A 27,417-nucleotide genomic window follows, 5' to 3' on the forward strand; every position below is an offset into this window, starting at 1 on the left:
TAATAGCTTATCATCTCTCCTACATAAAAGCTACAGATAGTTTTTAAGAATTAAGGTTATTTAAGTGTTATTTAATTCTGCTTATTGCTGGTTTCCCCCTTCTCTACTAGCCTGGTCATCACTGCTGTCCTGAACAACAGTGGCACCCAGTGGAGGAGGTGCAGCCTGCACAGCTCAATTTTCAAAGGACACCCAAGACGCTTTAGAAGCTGGACTTTGCATTCAGCCAGCATCCTGCATGTGCCCTATTCAGGCAAACAAAAGGAGCCTGAATAAGGAATTTAAAACTACATAGCAGAGAAAGCCGCAACACTGCTCTTTGACATTAATAGAAATTTTTCCAAGATGTGATTTCTATGAATCATAATTTTTTTGTGCCAAGAATAGCAAATTTGCTGATATGTGAGGAACAGAGATCACTGTGTACCCCAAAAGAGCACTATACTTCTTTTAGGGCACATATAATTATCAATAACAATATTTTGCACCTTAGGTCTGACCTGCCTGACTACCAGAAGTCATTTGGTCCTTTCAATAGCTCTCTAAGATGGGGAGTAATAGTAGTATTCATATTTTGCAGCTCATGAAACTGAAGGAGAGAGTAAGGCACAAATCTTTAAGCATACACGCCATTCCACATGTAAGTGCTATCATGTCAAACCATTGTAAGGAACTTCCCTCTACAAATAAAGCAATGAGACTCCTTACATGGGAGAGACATTGATGTTTAGTAAACTCTGCAAATGCAGAACAGTGTCAACTTAGACCCTTGCAAGTTTAGGTAGCAACTCTAAGTGTTGACTAAATCTATACCCAGGTGTCTAAATATTTTCAAAGTTCAGAGCCAAGTGGTTTCAGCGCTATTGCAAATTACTGCAAGCTCAACAAAGAACAAGTCTCTCTCAGTTGAGAGCAGAATTTTGATTCTTCCTAGCAGAAGCTTATTATAGTAGTGGAAACAGAGACAACCACAATATGACCAAAATACTCCTTTTTAGCATAAACCAAGTAAAGAGATGTCATGTGAATATTTCACTGCCAGGAGCTCACAATAAATCAGTTATCCTGCTTCTACTGTCATCAGCGTCAAGCAAATACCGGAACTAACACAGTGAGAAAACAAAGTTATTGTGTTTACCCAGCAAAGCCAATCTGTCCTCCTGTATTTTTTTCTGGAGTTGTTTTATTTCAAAATCTTTCTCTGTCACCAGTTTGTACAGTCTGCAGTTCTCATCTCGGACCTCTCGAAGCTGATCCTGGAGCTGCTCATTCTCAATCTCAAGCAACCTGGGAAAAAATAAGCCATAATGGCAAAGGTCACTGTAATGTGCTTCAAATAGATGCTTCCAGAAATAAAATAATGAAACAACTATATGCTAGATGAGCTGAGCTTACCAGGAGTAAGTTTACTGAATTAAGTAGAATATCCTAAACCTCAGATCACAACACAAGATGATGATCTGACCTGTTCAGTTAACTTATTTCTTCTTAAAAAATTCTGCACTTCCTCGTGTTGTCTGGGACAAAAGATCACAGAACAAGTATCCTTTCAGTGCCCTTGAGGTTACTGAACAGTCTCATCTCACTCACTCTTACTTATCTGGTTCGAGGAAACGAGGCAGGCTCACCATTCAGCATCCATGACGTTCAGGCTTTACTTTCTATACTTACCAAAGCCAATAGAAGTCAACAGAGCATCAACTACAAAAGCTGCTACTGAGGTTCTTTATTTAAAAATGAATGTTTCATAGCAATTCACAAAAGACCAATTTCCTGTGTATTCATCTGATTTTCTTGGAACCCTACCAGGATGGACTGGCATCAGTTTGTATTGTTAATGTTGCTTTTTGGAATTCATTTAGAAACAAAGAATATCAAAAAGCCCTCTGAACAGGAGGAAGTAGCCTTTCTTCTCCTATTCTTCAGTACGTTTAGTAACATTTATGGGTTTCATCTCTCTAAGACATCCAGAGAATTAATAACTTTAATGTCTTTCCTGTCCTTACAGGATGGTTCCTCCAAATGTAAAAACTAGAAGCTAAGACCTCAGGGGCTCAATTCACCTGTGGGCACTCAGGCATCTATTTGAGATGCCCCAGGATTATCTGAGCTCCCTACGTGAGGCCAGCAGCCATGACGCAGGGTTCTTGGGAAAACTACTGGGGCCCAGGCAGAGAATCGAGAGCATCTCAGAGGGCACTTGCCAACCATGCGTGGACATACGAGCCAACCCCAAGAATTACTGACGTCCTCCAACTTTAGACGTACCTTTTAGCCAGATTCCTCCAGACAGCAGCATTTCAGAATAGAAATGAGCCTGTCTCCATTCCGCAGAGAGGAAACCAAATGTGCTAAGAGAAGCTGTACTGACACTGCCTTCGATAAGTATGTTTGTGGTAGAGACCCTGCTGGCTCAAGTCAGAGGTTCCCATTCTGCCTGCCTCTGAGTTTCCTCTCTCCTCCCACCTGAACTTCCTCATGTCCCCCCATCTGAGTTTCAGGGTGGGGTCCCACTCTGTACCAAGACATGGGTATCTCTGTGAGCAGCAAGCCAAAACACACACAAAAGTCAAAGGCGGTCTAGTCGATACATCCAGCGCTGCCTACAGACTAGCTGCCACTGTAGGGTGACGCGAATCACTCTTTAACTGCCACTAAGTGCACTGATGAGGGGACTCAATTCAGTTTCCCACACACAGGTGCCATTTGGGCCACCCACCCACCACCCAGCTGCTGCTGCTGCTGAAGGGTGCGGGTCTCCTGTGTCCTATCATTCCCATGTGGAAGTTCCCGATACCCTACAGCATCTCAGATATCATTAGACACCTAAACCATCCAGATGAATTGACCCTTAAATTCTTATTATCTACAGTGTCACCCTGAATGTCTACATTCTGGTGACTTAATCTGGCATAGTGTCCCACTCCTTTGACCTATAGACTGATTGCTCCAGACTACAACAGAAGTAGGTAGCTTGCACGATCACAGATATTTGGATAAAGCCCAGTTGTTGCAGTATAAACCTGTGGCTATAGACATATCGACAGCCAGACAAGTCAGCTATCTCAATAGTCACCTAAATCTTTTCTATTCAAAAGTTTTAGCAAGCTTTTTGCTCCAGCTGGACTTTGGAGCTTTTAAAGGCACGCTTCATATATACATGTCAGAATAAATGAGCCCTTAAAGCACTGCCATAAACAGCACAGTCAATTTATGAGACAATTCACAATCCATAATTAAGAAATGCACTTCTGTTTCAAAGCTGCAAATCAAAGGGAGATCAAAGGCAGCTGTTTACAAAGGAGAAGAAAGAAAGCAGCAATCTGAGCAGAGAAAAGGCAAAACTAAGTTATTCCCACATGTACCACTCAGAGAAGTGAGCAACAAAACTGTGCAGAACTAATTAGAGACACATGGACAAAAGATTTTTAACAGGGAATTAACATGGAAAAAGGTTCTAAGCTCTTAACACACCTGATCAGCAATGTCCTCCTCAGAGCTGGCTTCCAAGTCTTGACAAAAAGTACTTACAGCAGGATGGACAGAAATCCCAACTGCACAGAGACGAGAGTCTCCTCTGAGAAACTTCTCCATCCCATCCCATCCCAGAGTGACTCTACATGTTACAAAGGAGGTAGCAGGTTCCACCAAGTGGCTTAGCTATGGAAAGTCAGCCAAAAGAAACAGGCTGCGGAAAGGTAACCCTTTTCACTCTAGTTCAAGGAAAGAGTCAGAGGAAGCTTATGAGCAAGGCCTATGACTGAAATTCAGGTAAGTGTCTTTCCCAACTCTGTTACAGTTTCTCTGTGTGATGGGGAGAATTGCTTAAATACACCAAATGAAGCAGGGAGTATAAAGTTACAGAAAGAACAAAACAGAAAGACAGAAGTGTCAGCTGAACACTTGCCTAAACAAAATTTGGGAGTAGGACAGGAGGAAGGAAAAATGCACTCCCAAGGCTCGGAGGAAGGGAGACTTCTGAGAGGAGAATGTTTTCCAAGCGCCACTATAAACAACACTGACGTGCTGAAATCACTGCCACTGCAGACCATATGGAGTCCTGTTATTCTGGAACAAGTTTCTAATGTGTTGTCATGGGAATACTGCAAAGTACATCCTGGTGAATCCCTTCCAGAAGCAAATCCTGCCTGGATTTGATACACTCATAACCACTCTTTTGCTGAACACATACATAAGCAAAGGACAATCCAGATAAATCTGCTACACCTGCCATGTCAAATGGCGACTTTCAACAGTCAGTGCCACTGAAATGGAGGTAAGTAATAGCTAGCTCTTGAATTACTCAGACCTAAACAACTGAACTGTAAATAGCAGAGAACTGCTGGGACTCTCCTGTACTCTGCAGCTCAGAGTATGCACACTGCACCAGCATGTGCTATGGGAGTGCCTAAGCCCCTCTCCTCCACCAGACAAATCCGCATCTGAACTGTGAGAAGCAGTCTCCCTCTCCATTAAAAAAAAAAAAAAAAGAAATCAGATCTCCATAGTAATCTCTATATAATATCAGAACTAAATGTTGAAGGGAAGAGAACAGCTGGTAGAGGTCAGATCAGAAGCATAACTTGGCAAATCAGACAGCTGTGGTGAGGGACCTGTGTGTGAAGAAGACAATGTATGAAGAAATGGTGAGAGCACTAGTTTCTAGAAGGTCAGCTCCCTGTTTCCACACAGACTTCCTTTGCAGCATGAACACCACATTCCCAGAAGCACCTGAAAGTTTCAGTGGTTCACTCCTGGGTTCCCTGCATCTTCACAGAAGCTCTGCTGCAGCTTATCCACTTGGGCGTTTAAGGAAGCAATCTTCAGAAACAAGCTGAGCAGGGAGTTGCCCAGAATAACACAAAGGGAGGATCAGCATTTAGGCCCTAATAAACCTTGGTTAGTGGCTTGATAAACTTTGGTAGAGGTGCCCTTCCCCACTCTGGATTCTGGGAGGGGAAACTGTCTCAAAGGTATATGCCTAACTGTGGTTTTCCACCCATGACCCGCTGGTTTTGGCAGAGCTGCCAGCTCCTCCTTCCTGACCCTGTATCACAGTACATCACCCCATCATGGTGCCTATAAAACAGTCTATGGGACTAAAGCTGTAAAATTGGATCACTGAAATGACTTGAGATAAAAGTACCCTTGCCCCAGAAAGTGAATCCAGTTTCCAGCAAATAGCTGTATCCGCACAGTTGCAAGTGGGGAGCAGAAGCAGGATTTTCTTCAGCTGGCTTCACCACTAACATGGAGCAAATCCCTGAATATCCAACACTGTAGTAAGTGCAGTCATCTTTGGGACGTGTCCAACTTCAGACCTGTTCTAGTTTGTACAAAAAATATTAATTGGGTCAGAGGGAAAGACTGACTATATCCTAGGAGGAAGACAAATGATCTGAGCTGGGGTTTCAAATCTTTGCTCCCGTAAATTGAATTATGCACTCAGCTCCAAAACCAAGATCGAGGGAGATCCACACCACAATGTCCAATGTCCTGGTAATCCAGATACTACCCCAACGGGTAAGGTAAGACACAAACGCCTGTCCCCAGTAAGATTTAAAACTCTACCAAGTATGTCAAGTATCTTAACCAGGGGGCAGCTCTGTCTATGAGACCCTCCTATGTAGCTGGCTGTCTTTTGATCTACTAAATCAGGTTATATTGCAAAGATAGCCAGGGGAACACTTTTCTGAGCTACAGGCCTTTGCTTGCACCCATTAGCTGCTTTGCCCTTACCTGTCTTTGGCAATTATTCATGTAGGGAACTTGTTTGTTTAAAAGACTAGGCAGGAAATAACCAACAGTTCCAAGGATGTTAGTGATCCTGAACAACTGGATTTCATAACACAGTACCTAGCTGCCCCTAGCATGTCACCCTTAACCCCTCTGTCCTGCTTTTCATTTGTGAAACACTGATAATCATAGAATCATAGAATCATTTAGGTTGGAAAAGACCTTCAAGATCATCGAGTCCAACCGTCAACCATGCCCACTAAACCATGTCCTGAAGTGCCTCATCTACGTGCTTTTTGAATACCTCCAGGGATGGTGACTCAACCACTTCCCTGGGCAGCCTGTTCCAATACCTGACAACCCTTTCAGTAAAGAAATTTTTCCTAATATCCAATCTACATCTCCCCTGCCACAACTTTAGGCCATTTCCTCTCGTCCTACCTCCAGCCACCTGACAGAAGAGACCAGCACCCACCTCACTACAACCTCCTTTCAGGTAGTTGTAGGGAGCAATAAGGTCTCCCCTCGGCCTCCTTCTCTCCAGACTAAACAACCCCAGTTCCCTCAGCCGCTCCTCATAAGACTTGTGCTCCAGGCCCTTCACCAGCTTCGCTGCCCTTCTTTGGATGTGCTTCAGCACTTAGATGTCTTTCCTGTAGTGAGGGGCCCAAAACTGAACACAGGACTCGAGGTGCAGCCTCACCAGTGCTGAGTACAGGGGAACAATCACCTCCCTGCTCCTGCTGGCCACACTATTTCTGATACAGGCCAGGATGCCGTTGGCCTTCTTGGCCACCTGGGCACACTGCTGGTCATGTTCAGCCGGCTGTCAGCCAGCACCCCAGGTCCTTTTCCACCGGGCAGCTTTCCAGCCACCCTTCCCCAAGCCCGTAGCGCTGCACGGGGTTGTCGTGACCGAAGTGCAGGACCCGGCACTTGGCCTTGTTGAACCTCATACAGTTGGCCTCGGCCCATCGATCCAGCCTGTCCAGATCCCTCTGTAGAGCCTTCCTACCCTCCAACAGATCAACCCTCCTTCCCAACAATAATAAAAGAGCACATCATAATGGTCTGAGGATAAACACGTTAGGGACAGCGAGAGTCTTCTCAGGATAATGAAAGCCCAGTGCGTGAAGACAGAAAGTGCTCTGTCAACTTAATATGAGTTTCATAAGATCATATGCAAAATATACTTCTTTAACTTCCTGAAGGAACAGTGCTGCTACACCTTTACCTTTTGCTGTCATCTTCATTTACAGGTTGTCCTATTTCAAACAGGTTTAGATCATCTGGGACTCTGACAGTTTCCTGTGCATTGCCATTATCACCCTTCTGACTGTTCTGTTTTTCCTTCTTCCTCTCCATTAGATTTTGCAGCCGCCTTTGCTGTTGTTCTTGATAAGCCTTAAACTGACTTTTAAAATGTTCATTCACTTTTATGTCTGACTCCATTGTTTACTAAAAGCATAACAAGAAGAAAATAAAAAGTGACAGAGAGCAGAATCAACTTCGCTTTGAAAAACATCCTCTTCTAGCAGCTGCTTTGCAGTTTTTCCTCACTGACCTGTGCACAATCTCCCTGCCACCTCCTCCTCTCAGCCACTGTACTCTTCAGCCCCACTGCCTTTCTTCAAGTGCCTTTTTCCATAAATGGCTTTCAAACAGTCTTCAAAAAAAGTTTTTGGGTCTTTTTCACTCTAGCATTCAGAAAGCAATGTTTTAAAATGTTTTTAAACAAATCTGTTTAAATAAACATTTTTACAGAAGAGCAAGTTGGGGTCAAACCCAAGTGAATGTGGCAAGCACGTTACACTGACTAAAGGGAGCACAGACTGTTTGCAACCATCCAGCCTTCCTTGCCACGTTTCCAAGAAAGGTGCAGATCGCCCCATTTTTGGGTTAACGTGGGACTGACAGAGGAAGAAAGATCTCTGTTTATACTAATGCTCCCTTTGGGCACTAGACACCAAGAGTGTGGCTTACATCTTCCCCCTGAGTTTCTAAGCATTAAGTGATAACATTAAAGCAATAATATATACCCATTTAAGTGTCTAGAGCTTTACTTAGTATGACTAAAGACAATCAGTTTGCTGACGTATTCCAGCCCCCTCTCCTTCTGTTTGACATTTACTGTCAGCAAAAAATCTAGTGCACCTTTGGCCTAGGAAAAACGATCAGTAAAATCTTTCAAAGGCACACCCTCCACTGAGTAATTAATGCAGGCCCTTTCTCACACTAAGGCAGCAATCGTCCTGATAAACTGCCAAAAGGCACGCTACGTCCCTTTGTGCCTGTATGTACTGTATGGGCAGAGACGCACTGCGAGCAGCTTTACCCCCACGCCTGCTTTCCAGCACCGTGAAGCAGCTCTACCCCCACGCCTGCCTTCCAGACACCGTGGGGTGTGGGCAAGGTGCGTTAAGGACTGAACAAGTCCAAAGAGCCAAAGCCAGGTGCCTCTGCCCAGCCCACAGACCTCGTGGGTACAAGCGATGGCCTGGGGGCAACCTTTAGCCTTCCAACCTACCCGGCTACCGACTCCAAACCCGGCACGGAGGGATCTTCCCCAGAGCTGCTGTGTGAGGAGAGGGGCTTCCCTCTCCTCCCCGCCCAACTCCCGCCTTGTCCTGCGGCCTGACAGGGCCTGACAGAGCCCCACTCCCTCCCCCCCCCCCCCGCCCCGGCCTACCGAAACCGCCTTCCCCGGCCCCCGAGAGCAGCGGGAGAGTCCACCCCGGCCGCCCTCTCCCACCGGCCGCCCGCCTCGGCAGGGCCGGGCCCGGCTGCCCCGGCTCCGGCTCCGGCTCCGGGCCCGGCCGCAGCCCGACGCGGTTCCCATAGCAACGGCGGCCCGGGCCGGCGCCACGGGCAGGGGAAGGGCAGGGCCGCGCATGCGCCGAGCGCCGCACGGCGCCGGCGGCGGGGCGGGGCTGGCGCCCTTCTCCTCAGCCCGGCCGCCATGACAGCTCTCCTCAGCAGCTACCGCCCGCCGGCCGCAGGGGCCTCGCCTTGCCGCGGAAAGCCCGGGCCCCTCGGGGTTACGGCGGTGTCGGGAAGGGAGCTGCTCCTTTATCCCGCCCCGTGCTGGGGTGGAGGAGGAGGGCGGTTGCAGGTAGAGGCCTCCTCACGCCCTCCCCAGCTCCACCCCGGTGAGGGGGAGCCGGCGTGAGCAAGCAGTCAAGGACAGCAGCATTGTAGCGGCTGGGAATGCCTTTTTCCAGTAGCACTGCACCCTCTCAGGTGATTTTTATTCACGTATGTAAGCTCACCCCGTCCCGCCGCAGGAGGCTGAGTGCACGGCTCCCCCCCCCCCCAAAAAAATCCATAGCCAAACGCTTGTTATCTCCAGCGCTCGCACATTTATTCATATTTCATCTCCCGCTGCTCTGTACAATAGGTCACACACAGAGGTGCAGTATGTACCTTGCGGTATGTTACAGAAAGACACCATACTGTCACCACGGAATGTAAGCTAATAGGAGAAAACGAGGTTTTTACAAATTGCGTTTATTTTTGTGACTGCCATTGGAGATACAAGGGGTTCGAGAGTAAAATAACAGCGGCAATTTGCAGAGAAGGGTTTTAACACGTTGAAGATGATGGGGCCTTTCCGATTTAAATGTTTTAAAATTTCAGTGGGGAATGACGCTGCAGAAATCGGAGCTAGTAACTAAAAGCATTAGAACACCAAATCAAGGTTTAGTTTTCACAATATGTATTTTAAATGTTACATTTAAATGTTACTGAGAAGAACACTGTAAATAAAGTTACAAAACAGTAATCCAAAAGTCTGAAAATCTATAGTAAAAATAGGGAGCCTGTGTCTTCATTAACAATGAATAAATATAACATTTAAATAGCTGCAACACACCAAATATTTATCTCATGACTTAAATAAAAAAAAATAGGCGTTTATATCTCTCTCTATTTTAGAAGTCATTTAGTGCTACTGGAAGCTTCTAAATTACAAAGTTGGAGGCTGACAAATATACAGGATAGAAAATGACAGCAAAGCATTCACAACACTATCTTACAGATGTGGCCTCCACACTCTGCCTGAGGCCTAACGGAAGCTGGTTCAGACTTAGTGGTTTTAGGCAATGGCAGCAAAAGAAGTCACCAATTTTTGGACCGAGTCAACAGTCGAGGGGAAGATAAAGGGACTGTACTCTACTATATCCCCTAAAAACTGGGATATGGTAGCGTCAATCAGAAAGAGCCAGACCCCGATACCCACTCCCCCAGTGCGCAATCATTTAGGCTGCCAGCTTCAAGACAGTGTACCATACACGAAATACATATAGGGCAATTCTCTGATACCATGTATTATTTTTTTCCTCAAGAACCCCTTGATATGAGGTTTGTAGCTGCAGTACACAGGCCACCACCAGGACAGAGATTTCAGTCATCTTTCCATTACTCCTTGGGCTTCACCATGTACTCCCGAAACATTGAATACAGCACACCTACAAGACAGAAATACAAGCACAGTTAGAAAGCTGGGTTAAAGAGGCAATAATGGGTTTCAAAATCTGAACAGCAAGAGATATTCTCAGCAATGGAAATAATGTTTCCCTTCCTCTTCTGCTGTATTTTTTTTTAATAGCAGTGATGAACACTACAAAATTCTTCATATACAGAGAAACTGGATATGAAAATATATTGTATATGAAAACGCAGATCCCCAGCCAATTCTAGTTTGCTTTGCAGCCAAAGTCAAGTGCTTTTTTGTCAGTATAGACAAACGGTGTTTTATGGGATGTACATTTACACACATACACAGCTGCAATACTTGGATGAGACCCGGGATGTACAAATCGGTACATTCAGGGACACAATTCCAGTCCCGAAAATAATACCGTAGGCTATGCAAGCTGGTTTTCCAATGCGTTAAATTCAGAAACAGCAACATATTTATGAGGAAAAATATTAACATCAGATAGTCTTTTTTATTTTTCTTTGCCTCCAATTTCAACACCTGCAGAACCTCACATACTTCCCGCATCTAAAACTAGTCAAAACTTCTACCCTCAAAGGTAGCGCAGTTTAATATTGAATATGTGTATTTAAACATCACGTTACTCTAGAAAGGCCAGTAACAACCATAAACATCCTGAAATATAATAGCCTGGAGACTTCCACCCCGAGGATATTTCATGCACGCTGTATTATCCACTAGGAGAAGAGATGCGAGAGGTTTTCCGTGGTCCAGCTTGCCATTGCCGAGGACAGCCTCCCGTCCGGTACGTACCACACGTCATCGCTCCCACGACGAAGCCCTGGGCTGCCACGCGCATGTGAATCAGGTGAAGAGACATTTTCATGTCGCCTCTGTGCTTCAGTCTGTACAGCCCGTAGCCGACCACCGTGGCGAAGCCAGCCATCCCTACAAGGCAAGGAAAGCATCCTCCTGAGTCGAGATCCAACTCATCGAGATGTGTGGAGTGACCCACCTAAACAAGATATCCTGGGAATAATCACGTTTTGATCCAATCACGCTGTTTTTGTGTAGATGGCAAGTCCTGGCCTGCTTACTGTTTTCACTCGAGTGCCATCTCATTCAGTGCCCAAGCCAGTGCAGAGGAGAGAGATTTCCACTAGTGTTAAAACACCACAGCAGTAGCTCAAGGTGTCAGAGTTTCCTGGATATTTTTCAGAAAGGACAAGCGCTGCTTGCACCCTCTTTCCTGGATGGAAGCTCACACCCAAGAACACCGCTCGGCTCCTCAGCATGTGGACGCACCCTGACGTACCCACCGGCCTGCTGAGGTTGCCGTTTTGGCTGTTGTCATGTTTGGACGGCTTTCACTGGGACAGGACAAGGCGTATGTTACTTGTCCCGTGCTGTGGGGAGAGAGGTTCAGCAAGGTCTCTTTCACAGGGATAGAGTTCACTTTTAGTCCTTCAAAAAGCCAGACGCAGCCCTGGCTGTGCCACCTCCAACCTGCGTACACTGATGCTCTCACAGAATACAGAGCAACAATGCACAAAAATGCCCGATTCCATCCACTTTATTGCATATTTAGGATGATTATTTACATAGTTCAAAGGAGGCTGCCGAGTTTTAAGTGTTGTGTATATTTTACCAACAAGAGCCCAGACAGCTTGTCTCCCTGAACAGGAGTATTACCAGTTCCACTTGTGAAGCTGTAAACCCTTACTTCACTGGTGCACGATCCACATGGCAGCTTCATTAAATACCAATTAAGAGTTTTAGGGCCTTCAAGCTAGCTCCGACACAGGCTGAAGGTAAGTTCTGCCAATCTGCTTGGGAGAACCCGAGCTCGCAGTGTTCGTAGTATGCTCTAGCGAGCTGGAGAGTGAAGTCCTGTGACCGCAGAAACCAGTGACGGATATCTGTTAGCAAACGCTTGGAACAGTTCACCCCAAGTGACCCAACTGCTCTCCACTTAAGGTGGCTGGAAATCAAAATGTGTCTCATGTCAGCAGCAGTTCCTGATCAGAGGAAAGTTCTCAGGATGAACGCGACTGATCCTCCCCTCAGAGGCTTTTTTGGGGTCTCGGCAGAGAGGCTGAGAACTTTAACGACCTCCTCAAGCTGGGGTACCACAAAACCTACTAAGAAAATGCATTTTAAGCTAAGGGATGGCAGCAGAGAAGGGTGAAATGTTTAGCAGGCGGGCTGTATTTTAGATACTTCTGGTTTGTATTTTGTTAGCTTCAAAGTCACTTCGCAGTGATCACATAGTTCCTGGTAACTGTACTCCAGAATGGCTGCAAAACACACTCCTTACCACCCAACAGGACCACCTGAACATGTTTTTTAAGCTCACCTAAACAGTCTTTCAGGGTCTGCTGGCGTGGCATTTTTTTGGTAATTGTAGGTTCTGAGTTTTCTATTTAAGATAACAGGCCTCACCGATTTGCCTGTTTCTTGCAGAACAAATACCATTCCAGGCAGGAGGATTACTGCTGTCACCACACAGAAAGCCTACATGAGGAAGTAACTTAAAAGTAATTTCCTGTTCACAGGAAAAAGTGACAGTATTTACCGCAATGATTGCCCATGAAGAGAAAAATCTAGGTAACCACATTCTTCATCTTTAAACTTACCGAGGGGTACAAATGGTGTCTCTTTAAATTTTCTTAAGAGCTTCGATGTCTGGCTGGTGTCAGACTCGTACTCGGAGAAAATGGATTCCTGACCGGACGACATGGTGGCTGTGAAGACAAAGAGCCTCTCTTCAGCTTTTAGAAACACCAAGCTAAGCGAACTTTTAGAAAAAGAAAATCCCTTGCATATTCCACCAGGCACAAATGTCCACGTAGTGAGGTACAAGCAGAAGAGCTAGACTTAAGCTGATGAGCTGCACTGACTTCAAGTGAAGTCTTGGGAAGCAAGGTCGTTGCATACTAGAACAGGTAAGGACAGGAGAAAAAAAAAAGAAGTAGCAAAGCAACAAATTTCTGCCATCCGTTTTCACACCATTACAGATCCCAGTGGCTTCCCGCGCGCTCACAGGTGGTGAGAAGCTGCTGAAAGTTTTGGTCACTCCTGCGTTTCCTTTTAGGACTTCCATCCTCCACCGCACTGCTTTGCTTTCACAGGCTATTCCTTAATAGCAGCTCTGACCTCAGAAAAGTTCATTCCTCCTCTTTTGCTCCCTGCCAAGGACAGCGACGGAAGCGCTCGGGGTGGAAAGCGCAAGCCGCTGTGGAAGGTCAGCCCTACTTGGCAGCTCGTCAGTCACTACTACAGCCTATCCCACCTCGTTCACCACTTCAACAGAGCGTCAAACTCCTGCCGGAGAACACAAAAACGTAAAATGGCAGCTGCCGAGGAGTGGGAATGAATCTTCAAGCCGTCGATAGGCACAGGCTTGCGTGGGGACGCCTAACAGCCACGAGAAAGGGCTCTACTCACTGAGCCTCATCACCAAACCTGTGAGACCATCCTCCAAAACTTGCCAGCTTGTCGTGCTGTCCCCATCATGGATTACACCAAGGCCTGTTCCTTTGGTGCCCAGCACGAGCATCATTCTTCAATTGGTGCCTATTTCTGCTACCACAAGGAGCTCAGCAACATCACAAAGGTCTCCGCTAGAAAAATCTCTACCGGTTTTGCTCCAGTTTTGCCATCAACGTGCTCTGCAGCAACATACAGCTCGGCCTCGCATGAAGTACTCCAAGCTCTTGCAATAAGCCAATAGGAACTTAATTTAAGCACGGGCTCATAAACACATGCAAAAGATACATTTCAAACGTGGCTGCGCTCCCCGGTTACGCAGCGTTTTGCGCGGCAGACTGACTGCTTTTTAAACTAAACCTTCAAACCATTTTGCCTGCAGGCCAAAGGGTTTGGTCCCTCTGCACCTGCTACAAGTACCCTCGTTGGGTAAATCTAAGTTATGTTTTAGCCTGACTCACTCGGAGAAGGAAACACGCGAGCAAACCCTGCGGAAGCCGGGCGAACCCCCCACCCGGCCGCCACGACCTCGCCGCCACCCGCAGCAGGGAGACCCGGGACACCTCTGCGGCGGGGGGGGGGGGGGGGGTAAGAAACAGCTCTGACACGGGTGGAGGCAGACGGCTGGCAAAGCCACAGGTCCCAACAGACCCACGCGTGGCCCCTGCCCCACTCCAGACCCAGGTCCCCGCACCCCACGCCGGCCTTCTCCCCTACTCCAGGCCCAGGCGCCCCCCCCGCACACACAGGGGGTCTCTGCCCCTAAATCTGCCCAAGTGCTTCCCCCTCCTCCCCCGGGGTGTCCCCCCCGGAGGCCCCGGCCCTCACCCCGCCGCCGCCGCCGCCGCCGCCGCCACCGCCCCTCGCTAATCCGATACCGGCCGGCTTCTGCCAGCCCTGGCCCCGCCCCCTCGCTTCTTATTGGCCGGCTTCGCCCCGCCTCCTCCTCCGCGCGCTTCCCCCCCGCCCCGACCGAGGACCACAACTCCCAGCGTACAGCGCGGCAGCTCCTCCCCCGCCGCCGCCGCCAGCCAATCCGGAACGGGGAGGCGGGGCAGGCCGTGACGTCGCCGCCGAAGGGTTTGACGCATTGCGGCGGAGTGACGTGGCGTGGCGTCTGAAGGCGGGGAAGGGGCAGCTCGGTGGGGGGGGCGGCAGGGCAGGGCTAGCTCGAGTTTGGACAACAAGAGAGGTTTGGGGATGAACCCGGCGATTTGTTCCACCCCCAAAAAGCAGGGCGCTTGCAGGATGGAAAAGCAGCCCGCTGCGGTTTGTTTTTAATTTTTTTTTCCTGCAATTTGGCAGATTTTCGCTTCAAAAAGTTCTCACGTCGGTATAAACCCGCGCTTCCACATCGGGTGGAAGCTCTTTAGCAACAGGCAAAGTCAGATCCCGGCTTTCCCTTGGTCTGGTTTTCTTTTTCGTGACAGTGAATTGTCTCATTCACTATTTTTCCCTGAATTTCAGCTTTCAAGCAGAGCTCGCTTTGCCCCCACTGTATGCCAGGCAGTGGATTTTGAAGCCCAAAGACAACCTAGACATTGCTCCTGACTTTAAGCGAACCGAACTCTGGAGCAGGAGGAAAAAAATCCCCTGGGATCCTGAAGATGCCTAAAACCCTCCCTTAAACCTGGGGGCAGCTCATCAGAGCAAAACAGCAAAGAAAAGTCCTTTTCTCCAAAAACCCTGCCCGGTTTTGCAGTGTTTGTGACTCCTCATCTCCGAGCTCGGGGGGAAGCAGAGCTTCTGCTCCTGCAGGGCTGCTCCACCGCTGACACGCAGCATTTTCAATAGCTTAAAAGAAAGTGGTTCAGATATAACCTTTTGTTAGTACAGCTGTATCTCTCTAAATGTGCTTCCCATTACCGGTAATCTGGTTACTTTGCTTGCCTAAGTCATTAGGGCTCTGCAGAGTCTGAAAGGAAAAAAAAAAAAAAATTATGCAATTACCAGCTCCCGAATTGAGTTAAAATCTTGTAATAAATTACAGTGAAGGCTACTTTCTCCAGCGACTCTCAGAGGCACATTTAATTCCCTGCAGCTCTGTGTGATATGTGCTTCAGGGGAGAAACTCAATTTAAAAAACCCCGCATTTCATTTTAATTGCTGGGCTAATGAAACTGCTGTCACCTGTAGCGTCCCTGTGTGTGTGTCTGGCACCTCGGCTTTGTGAGCGGCTTCTTGCTCTCTCCGAATGTGTATGTTGCCCGTGTATATTTATTATAGGATATCTTTTAAATGCAGGCACACACGTACGCCAGCTGGCGGTAGCAAACATGGAAATCAGTAAAAATAACATATTTCTCTCTGCGAATCCACCTACCACGAGGCAGGTTGGATGCGGGGCTGTGGCCATTGCTGCTGCTCTGTTCTCCCATTTTTACCAGGGCAGTGTGGGGTTTATAAAGCGCACCGGGGTTGGTACGGGGGATGGCCTTGGCACGGTCAGGGGGTTCCCCATGGCCTTGTTTAGTGGTGAGATGAGGGAAACGAACCGGAGGGTGACCACTCTCCAACAGTGATGCTCTAGAACCTCTTCAATAAACCATTTTATTGGAGACACCTTTGACAGGCAAGCAAAGGGTTGTGCTGTGAAGCTGTCCCCAAAACATCCCTGTGGCAGCGTCAGGAGTCTGGCACATCTCTGCTGTGGGCGATCTCTTTTTGCAGGTTCAACCACCCCAATAAGCTCTTTATTCCAGTACTACTTGCAAGGCTTTGCCGCTGCCTGCAAAGACACGTGATTGTCCCCACGGAGCTGCCAGTGCCTGCTGGCCCCGGCCGTGTCCCCGCTGGTGGCCATTTCTGCTCTTGCAGGGGATGAGGACCGTGCAGCATCCAAGTAGCACATGGCTTATTCAGATTTCGTGGAAAAAAATGCAGATTTCAACACCGGGGTCTCAGCCCCGGGAGCCTCTCGGTGCAGAGACGAAGGAGGTCCAATCCTGCCTGGGGGAGCTGGGCAGCGTGGACGTCATCTTAATATCCGTCAGGCAACGGCAGATGTTTCCACTAATTAAAGCTTTTTGAAAACAAAATAATAAGAGGGAGCTTGTTGCCACATCTGGGGTTGGGATGCAGCAAACCCAGAATCAACAGGGAAAAAGAAATTAGGGACAGATTGCTTGTTTGGGAGGAGATGGGGTGGAGAAAAGGGAAGGATCAAGGTGGACGGGGGAAAAGCTTGCATAGAAAAATGGAGAGAAGAAAGGCAAAAGGAACTGGTTATCTTTAAGCAAGCGGCTGGTCTGTGTGCTCGTCTGCGTGACCCTGGTCTGGCACATCCCAGAAAAGCCTCCTTCCGACGATTTTGTGAGTGGTCTCGCCACCCAGCCTGTGCATGCTGGGGTGGATGGGATCCACCAGCGATCTTCATGTTGTGCTGACGTGGGTCCTTGGTCCCAGCAGCTCTGGCTGTCCCTAGCGTGGTGCCTGACTTGAGCTATTCAAGAGCAGGTTGTATTTCTGAAGGAGGGGTGCTGGGTCCCTGTAGCCCAGAGATGATTGCTACAGTGCTCTGACCCAGTGATGAACACCAGGAAAGGCGAAACAAAACCAGGGAGGTCACACTGAGCTCACATTTCCTGCCCATGCTCTTACACAAGTCAAAGAGGTTCCTAAAAGCCTGATTCAAGTCTCCAGCAGGATGGAAACCAGAGAAGAAGCTCCTGTAAGTGCATTTTCTGCTTCTTGCTTGCAGACAAAGCTGCGTGAGAAACCTAGAGAGGTTCTCTTTTCTTCTTGAAAGTTAGCCAGCTCATAAGTGCTGGAGCTCCAGAGGGCTTGGGATTAATTTCTGAGCTCAGCCCACGTTGCATTCGTCGGTTCTCCACTGTGAGCTACAAGATGGGGATGTGAATATCAGTGCCAGCGTGATACAGAGCGGGGAAGACGCGGCAGAAAGAGAAGAGGCATCTTGGCGGGCTGGAAGAGACCCAGAAATGGAAATGTTCGGGATGGTTTGTCTTGATGTGGGTGCGGGGGGGGGGGGATGTTTAGGAGTCTTGCTGGGTGTTGCTGCGATCCGAAGGGTGGGCAGCTTTGGTTTCCTTTTGAAAGCATACAGTCAGAACTGTAGATGGCTAAGGATGAATTTCCTCCAAACTATGAAACAGAAAAAAAAAAAAAGCTCATTCCCAGAAAAGTCTTTTTCTAGCACTCTTCATGGCAGATCTCCTCTCCGAGGCTGCTCTGTCTGAAGTGCCCTGCGGCATGCTCCAAAGAACTGTGAGACAGCAAGAAAACATTTCAATCCAGCCCAACCCAAATTTTCTTTTCTTTTCAGCCGCCTGGAATTGCCTGGAATGAGTATTTAAGCAATTTTAGGCACGGGACCGCTACAGGTATGTCCACAGCTTCACCCTTTATGGCCGCACACCCACGGGCATCCTCAGCACCCCACTCCAAGCCTTGGGTGCTTTGCTTAATCCGCTTGGGGTGGAGGGGCTCCCCTTTCCTGGTGTCCTGGTTTCAGCTGGGATAGAGTTAATTGTCTTCCTAGTAGCTGGTACAGTGCTATGTTTTGAGTTCAGTATGAGAAGAATGTTGATAACACTGATGTTTTCAGTTGTTGGTAAGCAGTGTTTAGTCTAAAGTCAAGGATTTTTCAGCTTCTCATCCCCCGCCAGCGAGAAGGCTGGAGCGGCACAAGGAGTTGGGAGGGGACACAGCCAGGGCGGCTGACCCAAACTGGCCAAAGGGGTATTGCATACCATGTGACGTCATGTCCAGTATATAAACTGGGGGGGAGTGGGGGCAGGGGGATCGCTGCTCAGGGACTAACTGGGTGTGGGTGGGTGGGTGGTGAGCAACTGCATTGTGCACCACTTGCATATTCCAATCCTTTTACTATGACTATTGTCATTTTATTAGTGTTACCATTATCATTATTAGTTCCTTCTCTTCTGTTCTCTTAAACTGTTCTTATCTCAACCCACGAGTTTTACTTGTTTTTCCGATTCCCTCCCCCATCCCACTGGGTGGGGGGCAGTGAGTGGGTGGCTGCGTGGTGCTTAGCTGCTGGCTGGGGTTAAACCACGACACCTGGGGTGTTCATGGGGAGGGAGCCGTCCGTAGGAGTTGCAGAGCCACTGTGGGGTCCGTCCTCCTTGGGACGCACAGCACAACCAGGGACCAACACCTTCATTTTCTCATTACTGGGTGGCTGCAGGTCTCTTAGGCAATGGGAGAAACAGGTCCTCAAGGAGAGCAAGGCAGGAGTAACTGCAGACAGGGAACTACACAGGCATGCTTGTTTTGGGATTGCTGGAAAAATGAGCTCCAGCGGAAAGGTGGGCACGTTTGGCCATGGCTGAAAAGTGGCGTGTTTTAGGGATAGAGGGGTATTTGCACTATTTTTTCCCTGTGACAGCCCTGGGTTGCTGTCAGAGCCTGGAGATTAGTCACTGTTTCCTGAAATCTGGGCTGCAGCTGTCTAAACACTGAAGCCAGCCTGCGGCCCTGGGGAGCGGCCAGCTGCACGGCCCTTGCCCTCCTCAGTCAGGAGGGTTTCAGCCCACGCCTCATCTCGTGCACGGTAGATTCCAGCAACATCATTCCAGCTAAATCTCTACCTCTAACCTTGATTCAGGAGTTGATTCTGGTGCCTACATGTCCTTATGCTGGATGGGGCTTTGAGCAATCTGATCTAGTGGAAGGTATCCCTGGCCGTGGCAGGGGGGTTGGAACTAGATGATCTTTAAGGTCCCTTCCAACCCAAACCATTCTATGATTCTATGATGTTTTCCACTTACTAATATCTTTTACAAGAATCCATGGCTTGGTGTCCTACAGTTGGCATGGAGAGGGGTCAGTGTCCTACTGGGAGCAGTGAGATGTTCAGCATTTCACCTCTGGGAGCAGCCCCACCAACATAAAGGTGCTGGTAGCAGGTTCTACTTCATGGAAAATTGAGATGCAGCTTTCTCAGTAGTGACGTGGGTGAATCTAAAGCAGCTCACAGAGAAGTGTAGTGGTGGATTTGCCATAATTTAGAGCAGAAACTTCCTCAAAAGCTTGCAGTGGTGTCAGGAGGAAGTGGTGAGTTATGTCAGAGGAGACCGTGCTCATTTACTTTCAAGGTTTAATGTGTCGGAGTAAGGAAACCAGAATTTTTTTTTTTTTATATGTATGTGTAGACAGCTGTGCCCATGCCGTAGGCAAAGGCCAAGGAGTGCAGGACACAAAACACTTGTCAGAAGGTGGCAGAAATTTGAACCTATGAACTAGAGGAAGACCCTCTGTGATGTGATGTTTGCCTTTCCCGTGTGGTTTGGAACAACATTTTGATCCCCTTCACTTGTCTTTTGCTCCTAGGCAGCCACTTGTCAAACGCAACTTCAAAGGTGGCAACAACAACCACTGCCACCTTGCTGGATGCTGCCAATTCAAGTGACTACCAGTACGAGTACTTGGATGAGGAGGATTACATGCAGTATAGCCTCTGCACAAAAGAAGAGCTGCTCTCCTTTAGCAGAGTATTCTTGCCATCTTTTTACACCGTGGTCTTTCTGGTTGGGTTGGTTGGGAATGTCTTCCTGTTTATTGTCCTCATTATGTACATCAGGAAGAAAAAGAAGATGACCGAGTTGTATCTGCTGAACCTGGTGGTTTCAGACCTCTTCTTCCTACTAACCCTTCCTTTTTGGGCTCTGTACATTTCTCAGTGGGTGACCTGGGACATATTGTGCCCGGTCTTAAATGCCATGTACACTCTGAATTTCTACAGTGGTATTTTTTTTGTGAGCTGCATGAGTCTGGACATGTATCTGCAGATAGTTCACGCTTGCTCTCCTCACGGCTCCGTGACACGGAGGAATTCCATCCTCGTCTTGTTGGTAGTATGGGTCTTTTCCATACTCCTCTCCATTCCTGATGGCCTCTTCACCAGCACAAGGCAAATCCACAACAAAACCATCATGTGTGCCCATGATTATGGCCAGAAACACTTATTTTGGAAAGTCGTCTTTCGGGTTATTCAAAACATCCTGGGCTTCCTTTTTCCCTTCCTCTTCATGGTGTTTTGCTATTCCCGCATAGCGTGTGTCCTCACCATGTCTCAGTTGCCTGGTTCAAGGAGAGCACTCTGCTTCGTCTTTACTCTGGTGGGTGTCTTCTTTGTCCTGTGGTCCCCTTACAACATCGTCCTCATCCTTCACTCCCTGCAAGATGTCGGTGTAATCAGGAGCTGTGAAAGCAGTAGGCAATTGGACTATGCCATGCAGATCACAGAGAGTTTGTCCTTTGTCCACTGCTGTCTCAACCCCTTGCTCTATGCTTTTGTGAAAAAACAATTCAGGTTATATTTATGGAAGATCCCTCAAGCCATTTTCAGGAGAAATGCTTTCTTTGACCTCCAGCCCTCAGAGACAAGCCAGTCTTGCAGCAGATACGCAGCTGAGATAGAAATGTTGAGTATCACAAATGCATGATAAATATTTACATTATTTACGTTACGTGTATGCCCTCTGTGCTGTATTTTACTGGTCCTGGCCATGCGATGGAGTTGGTGTGAGCCCACAGCCCTGCGTAACCAGGTATTTCATCCTGGTGTCAGCATCGAGATGAGGATTTTCCACGTTGGGATTGGAAAAGTACACGTGGGATTTGTGTGAGAGACTGAAAGAGTTAATGTCTCAAACACTGTGGTGGGGCAAGTTCTGCATAACAAACCCTGCATAACAAGGAACCGCAGGTGAAAAGAAGCAGATCAGCACAGATCAGCAGGCAAGGGTGCCCAGCTCCCTGTTCTGATAAACTGTTCTGATACGCTGAGCAGGACAGCTCACCATGCATGGCCAAAGATGAAACAGTGGTCATGTCTGCAGGGAAGGAGAAGTTACTCCCCAAGTGACCCCCACACCCACCGACCCATTTCCCCAAAGGTTCTGGAAGCACAAACTGCACATGACACCTAATTAGCCTAATGAGTTCGAGTGCCCTCCCGAAGGAGGGGCAAGGATGAAAAAAGGACACAAACTGAAGCCCCACATGCACAAGCCCACCAGAACAGGACCCTTAGGCTTGCTGGACCCAGGACTGGTGAAATCTTTCTCTTTTTTCTCTCTCTCTCTCTCTTTTTTTTCCCTGTAATCCCCACACCTCATCCCTTTAGATGTGAACCATTGACCAAGTCTGGGACTAGGAGTGGATCCTTCTCAGGAAGGAGTCTAGAAAGCAAGGGGGTCTGCTCTGAACCTCGTGACTCAGCAGGAAGGCTCTCCTTATTTTCTTCCCTGAACTGATCCCCAAATAAGTAAGGCTTTGTCCCGGTTTCGGCTGGGATAGAGTTGATTGTCTTCCTAGTAGCTGGTGCAGTTATGTTTTGAGTTTGCTATGAGAAGAATGTTGATAACACACTGATGTTTTCAGTTGTTGCTAAGTCGTGTTTAGTCTAAAGTCAAGGATTTTTCAGCTTCTCATGCCCAGCCAGCGAGAAAGCTGGAGGGGCACAAGAAGTTGGCACAGGACACAGCCAGGGCAGCTGACCCAAACTGGCCAACGGGGTATTCCATACCATGGGACGTCCCATCTAGTATAGGAACTGGGAAGTGGGGGCTGGGGGATCGCCGCTCGGGGATTAACGCGGCGTCAATCGGCGGGTGGTGAGCAATCACACTGTGCATCATTTGTATATTCCAATCCTTTTATTATTACTGCTGTCATTTTATTAGCGTTACCATTATCATTATTAGTTTCTTCTTTTCTGTTCTATTAAACCGTTCTTATCTCAACCCATGAGTTTTACTTCTTTTCCTGATTTTCTCCCCTATCCCACTGGGTGGGGGGGAGTGAGTGAGCGGCTGCGTGGTGCTTAGGTGCTGGCTGGGGTTAAACGATGACAGGCTTGTAATATATGTTTGCTGACATATGATTAGCGTGTGTTACACAGTTTACTGATGTAGTTTCATGCCAATTCTTGTTGTGAGTTAATAAAAGTTGAGTTTTGTGAGTTGAAGGATCCCTGGTGTCATTTCACCTTAATCCTGACCTGGGAATTGGCGAACTTGAGTCGTTGTCTTGAGAAATTGGGACATGACAATTTGTTTCTGTTGTAACTGGAATTATTATAAAATTCCAGTGGGTTTATGCTCGTGGAAGAAGCCCAGCTCCTGTCTGGAGTATGTGAGGCATTAGGGGATGAAGGAGCAGCTTATCTAGATGTCATGCCCTTAAAAATGCAAACTGAAACTTGTGCAGAGCTTCTGCCCCATAGATCCCAAAGGGTCTGATGGAGTAGAGCGATCCCATTACCCCTCCAGCTCGTGGTGTTGGCTGGGGAATGGATTTGCCACGCTCATCCATCAGGCCACATACGGGTGACCAGAAGCCCAGCCTGCGGGGTGGCTTTGCTTCTCCCAGCTTTTGCCATCTGCCAGGTAGATGCGTTCAACCGGGTTCATCCCTTTGTCTGCCAGGAGAGATAATGGGAGGAATTAGGCACCTTTAAACTGGGTTGTCCGGCCAACGGTGGGTTTCTCCGTTATGATAAGCTGTGCCACACTCGGGTCTGCTGAGCAGGAAAGTGTGTCTTTCCGAGGGACGGATCCTTGGTTAGAGATCAGTTCGATCAGCAGCAAAGTTCAAACCAGTAACAACCAGTGAGAAAGAGAAAAAACGAAGGGCTCAGCAGAAAAGCGATGGAGGTATTTGCCTTCCCAAAGAACCGTTTTGACAAGATAAAAAAGATCAACCGATGCTGTCTTTGACATAACTATTGGCTTTGCAACACCACAGAGCGAGAGCATGGCCTTGAACAGAAGAGCACAGCTAGCTGTTAGCCAATCCTTATTACCCAGTGTAGCTTTAAAGTTCAAAGTTATGAGTTTGCTGACCTTTATTTAAAGGTACTATTCACCCCAAATACTCTTGAACCTTAAAGGGGCCCTTTCCAGCCTGGAAACCTATTGAACATGGGAGTTGCCTAGAATTGTACAAATAAAATTAATAATTTAAGAGAAAATATTCATCACCTTAATTTTATTGCTGGACAAGGTTGCTGGACCAAGAAGGGCTTTGAGTTGATCTAGACGGGTGGATTTGTTTTCACTGCTGTTATTTTTCTTGCCAACATTGCTACAGTATGTTTCCAAAATGGTAAGGCTGGGAGCTTTCCTTAAAAAAAAAAAGCCCGAGTAAATATTGGCCTTCACTCCATGGGTCAGGTCACTGGGAGGGAATGTGGAAGGGGAGAGCATCTGGGAAGCAAAAACTAAGATGAAGATTGTGATGCCGTACACAGGAGGGCTCGTGGGACTGTGCAAAACTTCTTATAATGGGATGCTCAGGGGAAGGGCAAAGGTGGGGGAAATAAGGGAGGGTATAAAAGGGGCTGGTTGTGCGTAAGCAGCGTGCCCTGCGCCTGCTCGTGGCAGTCTGTCCTATCGCCTTATTAAATACTTTTTCATAACTCTCTTTAATCATAGAGTCATAGTGCAGGATGGGGCACAGGGTCCCTGGCATCGTCCCCAAACCCCATCCGGAGAGTGGGGAGCAGGAGATACCGAGAAGCAGAAGCGAAAAAGGGTAAAACTGCCGGGTACGGGGGGGGGAGCAGGAGGGCAGAGGGTCGGGGGGGTGCTCTGCTGGCTGGAGGGGACATGGCAGAATTGCAGCTGCCAAGCATCGGGTGTGCGTGCATCGGCACAGAAGAAAGTGCTGTCGTCCATCTGGGCGCCGCTGCTCTCCAGCCAGGAGGTGGGCTTGGCCATGTGCAGACTCCGGACTCGTCTGGTGCAAAGCAAATGCAACTGATTCAAACCCTCATCACTCGCGGGGGAAGCTGACCTGCTTTGCTTTGCCCTCGTGTGGGTTAGCAGTGGTTGCTCTGCTCATTGGCAAAGCACTTATGGGGCACTGTGAGTTGGAGAATGTCAAAATGTTGGAGACCTTTCCTTCTCTTGGCTTGTGAGACCAAATTAGCTCAGCTGTAAACCCCTTCACTCTGTCCTGAGCTCACTTCCAGCAGCATTTCCAATATCCACTCTTCCTCTCATTTTTTCAGCCTGCAGTGCGTGTCCATAGCCTGGTCTTAAAGGTAGAAATCACTGAGCGAAATTCTCTGAACCCTCTTTTTCAAAAACTGGGCTCCATGCAGCCTAGAAAAGGGAATTTGCTTAAGGTGCTGCAGAGCACACGCCAAAACCCATCTGCCACACACAGCAGCCTGGTAACTCTAACTTGATTACGGCGTACCTTCCACCTTAAAAATCTCTCTGTTCATCAAGGGAGAAGTACACACTGGAGCGTTCCACAGGGGAAAGGCAAACACTTGCTGCCAATGGGGACAGAGGCTGACAGCTGTGCATCTGCGTATCGGTTGCTGGATGGGAATAAAAAGCACATTCCTGCCCCAATCTAGCTCTAGTCCGAGCTCCCGGACGGACGCAGAGCTCTCATGGCGCTCTGGGTGGTTCTCCTCTGTACCTTGATAGCATTGCTGCTTGGTGGGCTCTACCTCCTGGGCATGTTTCGGAGACGGAGACCCGATGAGCCGCCTCTGGACAAAGGTACCATTCCCTGGCTGGGTTACATGCTGGATTTCAGAAAGGACAGTTCGGAGTTTCTCAAAAGGATGCAGAGAAAACACGGGGATATTTTCACGGTGCTGATCGGAGGCTATTACTTCACCTTTGTGATGGACCCCTTCTGCTTCGGAGCCATCACGAAGGAATCACGATCTAAACTAGACTTCAGGAGTTTTGCATCTAAACTGGTCCAGCAAGTTTTTGGCTACAAGCCCATCGAAGCCAGCCATAGCATCATTCATGCATCAAGCACGAAGCATCTGATGGGAGACGGACTCACTGTCATGACACAAGCCACCCTGGAGAACTTTCAGAAGCTGATGTTTTTCAATCTGAGCTCGGGAGAGGAGAAGCGAGTGTGGCAAGAGGACAGCCTCTTCCACTACTGCTACAACATCGTCTTCAGAGCCGGGTACCTGGCTCTGTATGGCAGCGAGCCACACCAAGGGGCAGATAACAAGGAGAAAGCTATCGAGCAAGATCGCATCCGCTCCAACCAGGTGTTCTACGAGTTTCGGAAGTATGACCGGCTCTTCCCTCGCCTGGCCAGTGCTGTGTTACCTCCCAAGGAAAAAATAGAAGCTGAACGGCTGAAGAGGCTCTTCTGGAGCACACTGGCCGTGAAGAAGACCAGGCAGAAGGACAATATCAGTGGGTGGATAAGGGATCAAGAGCAGCTTCTGGCAGAAAATGGTGTCCCCGAGTATATGCGGGATCGTTTCATGTTTGTGCTCCTCTGGGCATCCCAAGGCAACACGGGCCCAACTGCCTTCTGGCTCCTTTTGTATCTAATGAAACATCCAGAAGCTATGAAGGCTCTGAAGGATGAGGTAGATAAAGTCTCAAGGGAGAACGGCCAGGAAATGAAGCCAGGCAGCCCACCAGTTAACATCACTAGGGACATGTTAAACCAGACTCCTCTTCTGGACAGTGCTCTGGAAGAGACCCTGAGGCTGGTTGCAGCCCCAATACTGGTCAGAGCTGTCCTCCAGGACACCAGCCTGAAGATGAGCAGCGGGACAGAGTACACTCTCCGCAAAGGAGACAGGGTGGCTCTGTTCCCACACGTGTCTGTGCAGATGAACCCAGAAATTCACCCCGATCCTCACGAATTTAAGTACGACCGCTTCATAAACCCAGACGGCACCAAGAAAGATTTCTACAAAAATGGGAAGAGGCTGAAATACTTCAACATGCCTTGGGGGGCAGGAGTATCCATCTGTCCCGGGCGGTTCTTCGCAGCCACTGAAATGAAACTGTTTGTGTTCTTGATGCTGAGTTACTATGACCTGGAGCTGGTCAACAGAGAACAGGAGATCCCGGCGATAGATGTCAGCCGCTGGGGATTTGGGACGATGCACCCTGTTTGTGATGTTCAGTTCAGATACCGGCTACGCTTTTAATTTGGGAAGTCCTTGTTGCATTGCTTGTTCTGCTGTTATCTTTGAAATAAGTTGTGTGATCTCATGGTTATCAGATCTGTGCGGGCACCAACATTGATATGATCTTGTTTGCTTAACCGTTATCATGGCTTTTCTTTTTATGTCCTTCACATGTATCGCTGCTCTGCATCTCTGGTTATTGTGGTGTTGGGTTATCTGATAAAAGCTCACCTTCATACCCACAAAGGAGCGCAGAGAGACAAATAGTACCCTGCCAGCCTACTTCCAGACCCATCACAGGGGCCATCAGCCCATCTGCACAAGCCCAGAGGAGCACGGGGGCATATTGGCAGGTGGGAATCCAAATTAAGGACTTCCAAGGAACGAGCGTTTTGTACAGGTCCCTCCCAGGACTGTCCCAGCAGAACCATCAGCCCGACGGTCCCGGCGTGAGACCCATGGAGATGTGTCATTGGGAGCAGCTCTCTGGATCACCATCTGCGCTAAGGGGGATTGCTGTCAAGGGAGGGGGGACATCTTATGGCGTGCAGGGGAAGAGCATTTTGGGATTGCACAGGATTTATGGTGGGATAGTTAGGGGAGGAACCAAAGGTGGGAAAAAGGAGGGGTTTAGGTGATTTGGGGAGAAAAATAGAGGGGTAAGTGGATAAAAAGGGCTGGGGGTGTGTAAATAGGCAGCTGGTCCAGACACTTGTCTGGTCACACCCCGCACCCAATGAGCACAGTCTGTCCTATTGTCTTATTAAATTCCTTTCCTTAAATTCAAGACCGTGAGTCGGAGGGCCCGTGTGTCCGTGGTGCCAGCAGCTGGCACCGGTGTGCAAGT

At 48.3% G+C, this 27,417-nt stretch overlaps 4 protein-coding genes across 8 annotated transcripts in view; 2 read left to right on the forward strand and 2 right to left on the reverse strand.

The window, feature by feature from the left end:
• The window catches only part of CCDC13 (coiled-coil domain containing 13), a 36,069-nt gene extending 27,507 nt beyond the window's left edge, over positions 1-8,562 (reverse strand). The window contains exons 1-3 of one of the 5 annotated variants that reach the window (XM_052808167.1): positions 8,426-8,562; positions 6,971-7,194; positions 1,139-1,287 (exon numbers count right to left, since the gene is read on the reverse strand). In XM_052808167.1, coding sequence (XP_052664127.1) covers positions 1,139-1,287; positions 6,971-7,188 — 367 coding nt within the window. In that variant the 5' untranslated portion in view covers positions 7,189-7,194; positions 8,426-8,562. Of the gene's footprint in view, positions 1-1,138; positions 1,288-6,970; positions 8,053-8,263; positions 8,379-8,425 lie in introns of those variants that run through there. The other 4 variants (XM_052808176.1, XM_052808203.1, XM_052808194.1 and 1 more) reach the window with 4 other exon arrangements.
• A 664-nt stretch (positions 8,563-9,226) lies between these two features.
• Positions 9,227-14,512, reverse strand: HIGD1A (HIG1 hypoxia inducible domain family member 1A). Its single transcript, XM_052808248.1, has 4 exons — positions 14,492-14,512; positions 12,811-12,918; positions 10,988-11,122; positions 9,227-10,202 (listed from the first exon to the last, which is right to left on the reverse strand). The coding sequence occupies exons 2-4, from the start codon at positions 12,911-12,913 to the stop codon at positions 10,153-10,155; spliced, it is 288 nt and encodes a 95-aa protein (XP_052664208.1). The 5' UTR covers positions 12,914-12,918; positions 14,492-14,512; the 3' UTR covers positions 9,227-10,152.
• A 2,700-nt stretch (positions 14,513-17,212) lies between these two features.
• Positions 17,213-22,213, forward strand: ACKR2 (atypical chemokine receptor 2). The gene is made up of 3 exons (XM_052808262.1): positions 17,213-17,333; positions 17,949-18,006; positions 19,979-22,213. Exons 1-3 carry the CDS (start codon positions 17,310-17,312, stop codon positions 21,091-21,093), a joined length of 1,197 nt encoding a protein of 398 aa, XP_052664222.1. The 5' UTR covers positions 17,213-17,309; the 3' UTR covers positions 21,094-22,213.
• A 2,795-nt stretch (positions 22,214-25,008) lies between these two features.
• On the forward strand, positions 25,009-27,357 carry LOC128151212 (5-beta-cholestane-3-alpha,7-alpha-diol 12-alpha-hydroxylase). Its single transcript, XM_052808428.1, has one exon. The coding sequence runs from the start codon at positions 25,059-25,061 to the stop codon at positions 26,589-26,591; it is 1,533 nt and encodes a 510-aa protein (XP_052664388.1). The 5' UTR covers positions 25,009-25,058; the 3' UTR covers positions 26,592-27,357.
• Positions 27,358-27,417: the final 60 nt, after the last annotated feature.

Source organism: Harpia harpyja, chromosome 1, assembly GCF_026419915.1.
Source record: "Harpia harpyja isolate bHarHar1 chromosome 1, bHarHar1 primary haplotype, whole genome shotgun sequence".
In the NCBI taxonomy this organism is placed as follows: domain Eukaryota; kingdom Metazoa; phylum Chordata; class Aves; order Accipitriformes; family Accipitridae; genus Harpia; species Harpia harpyja.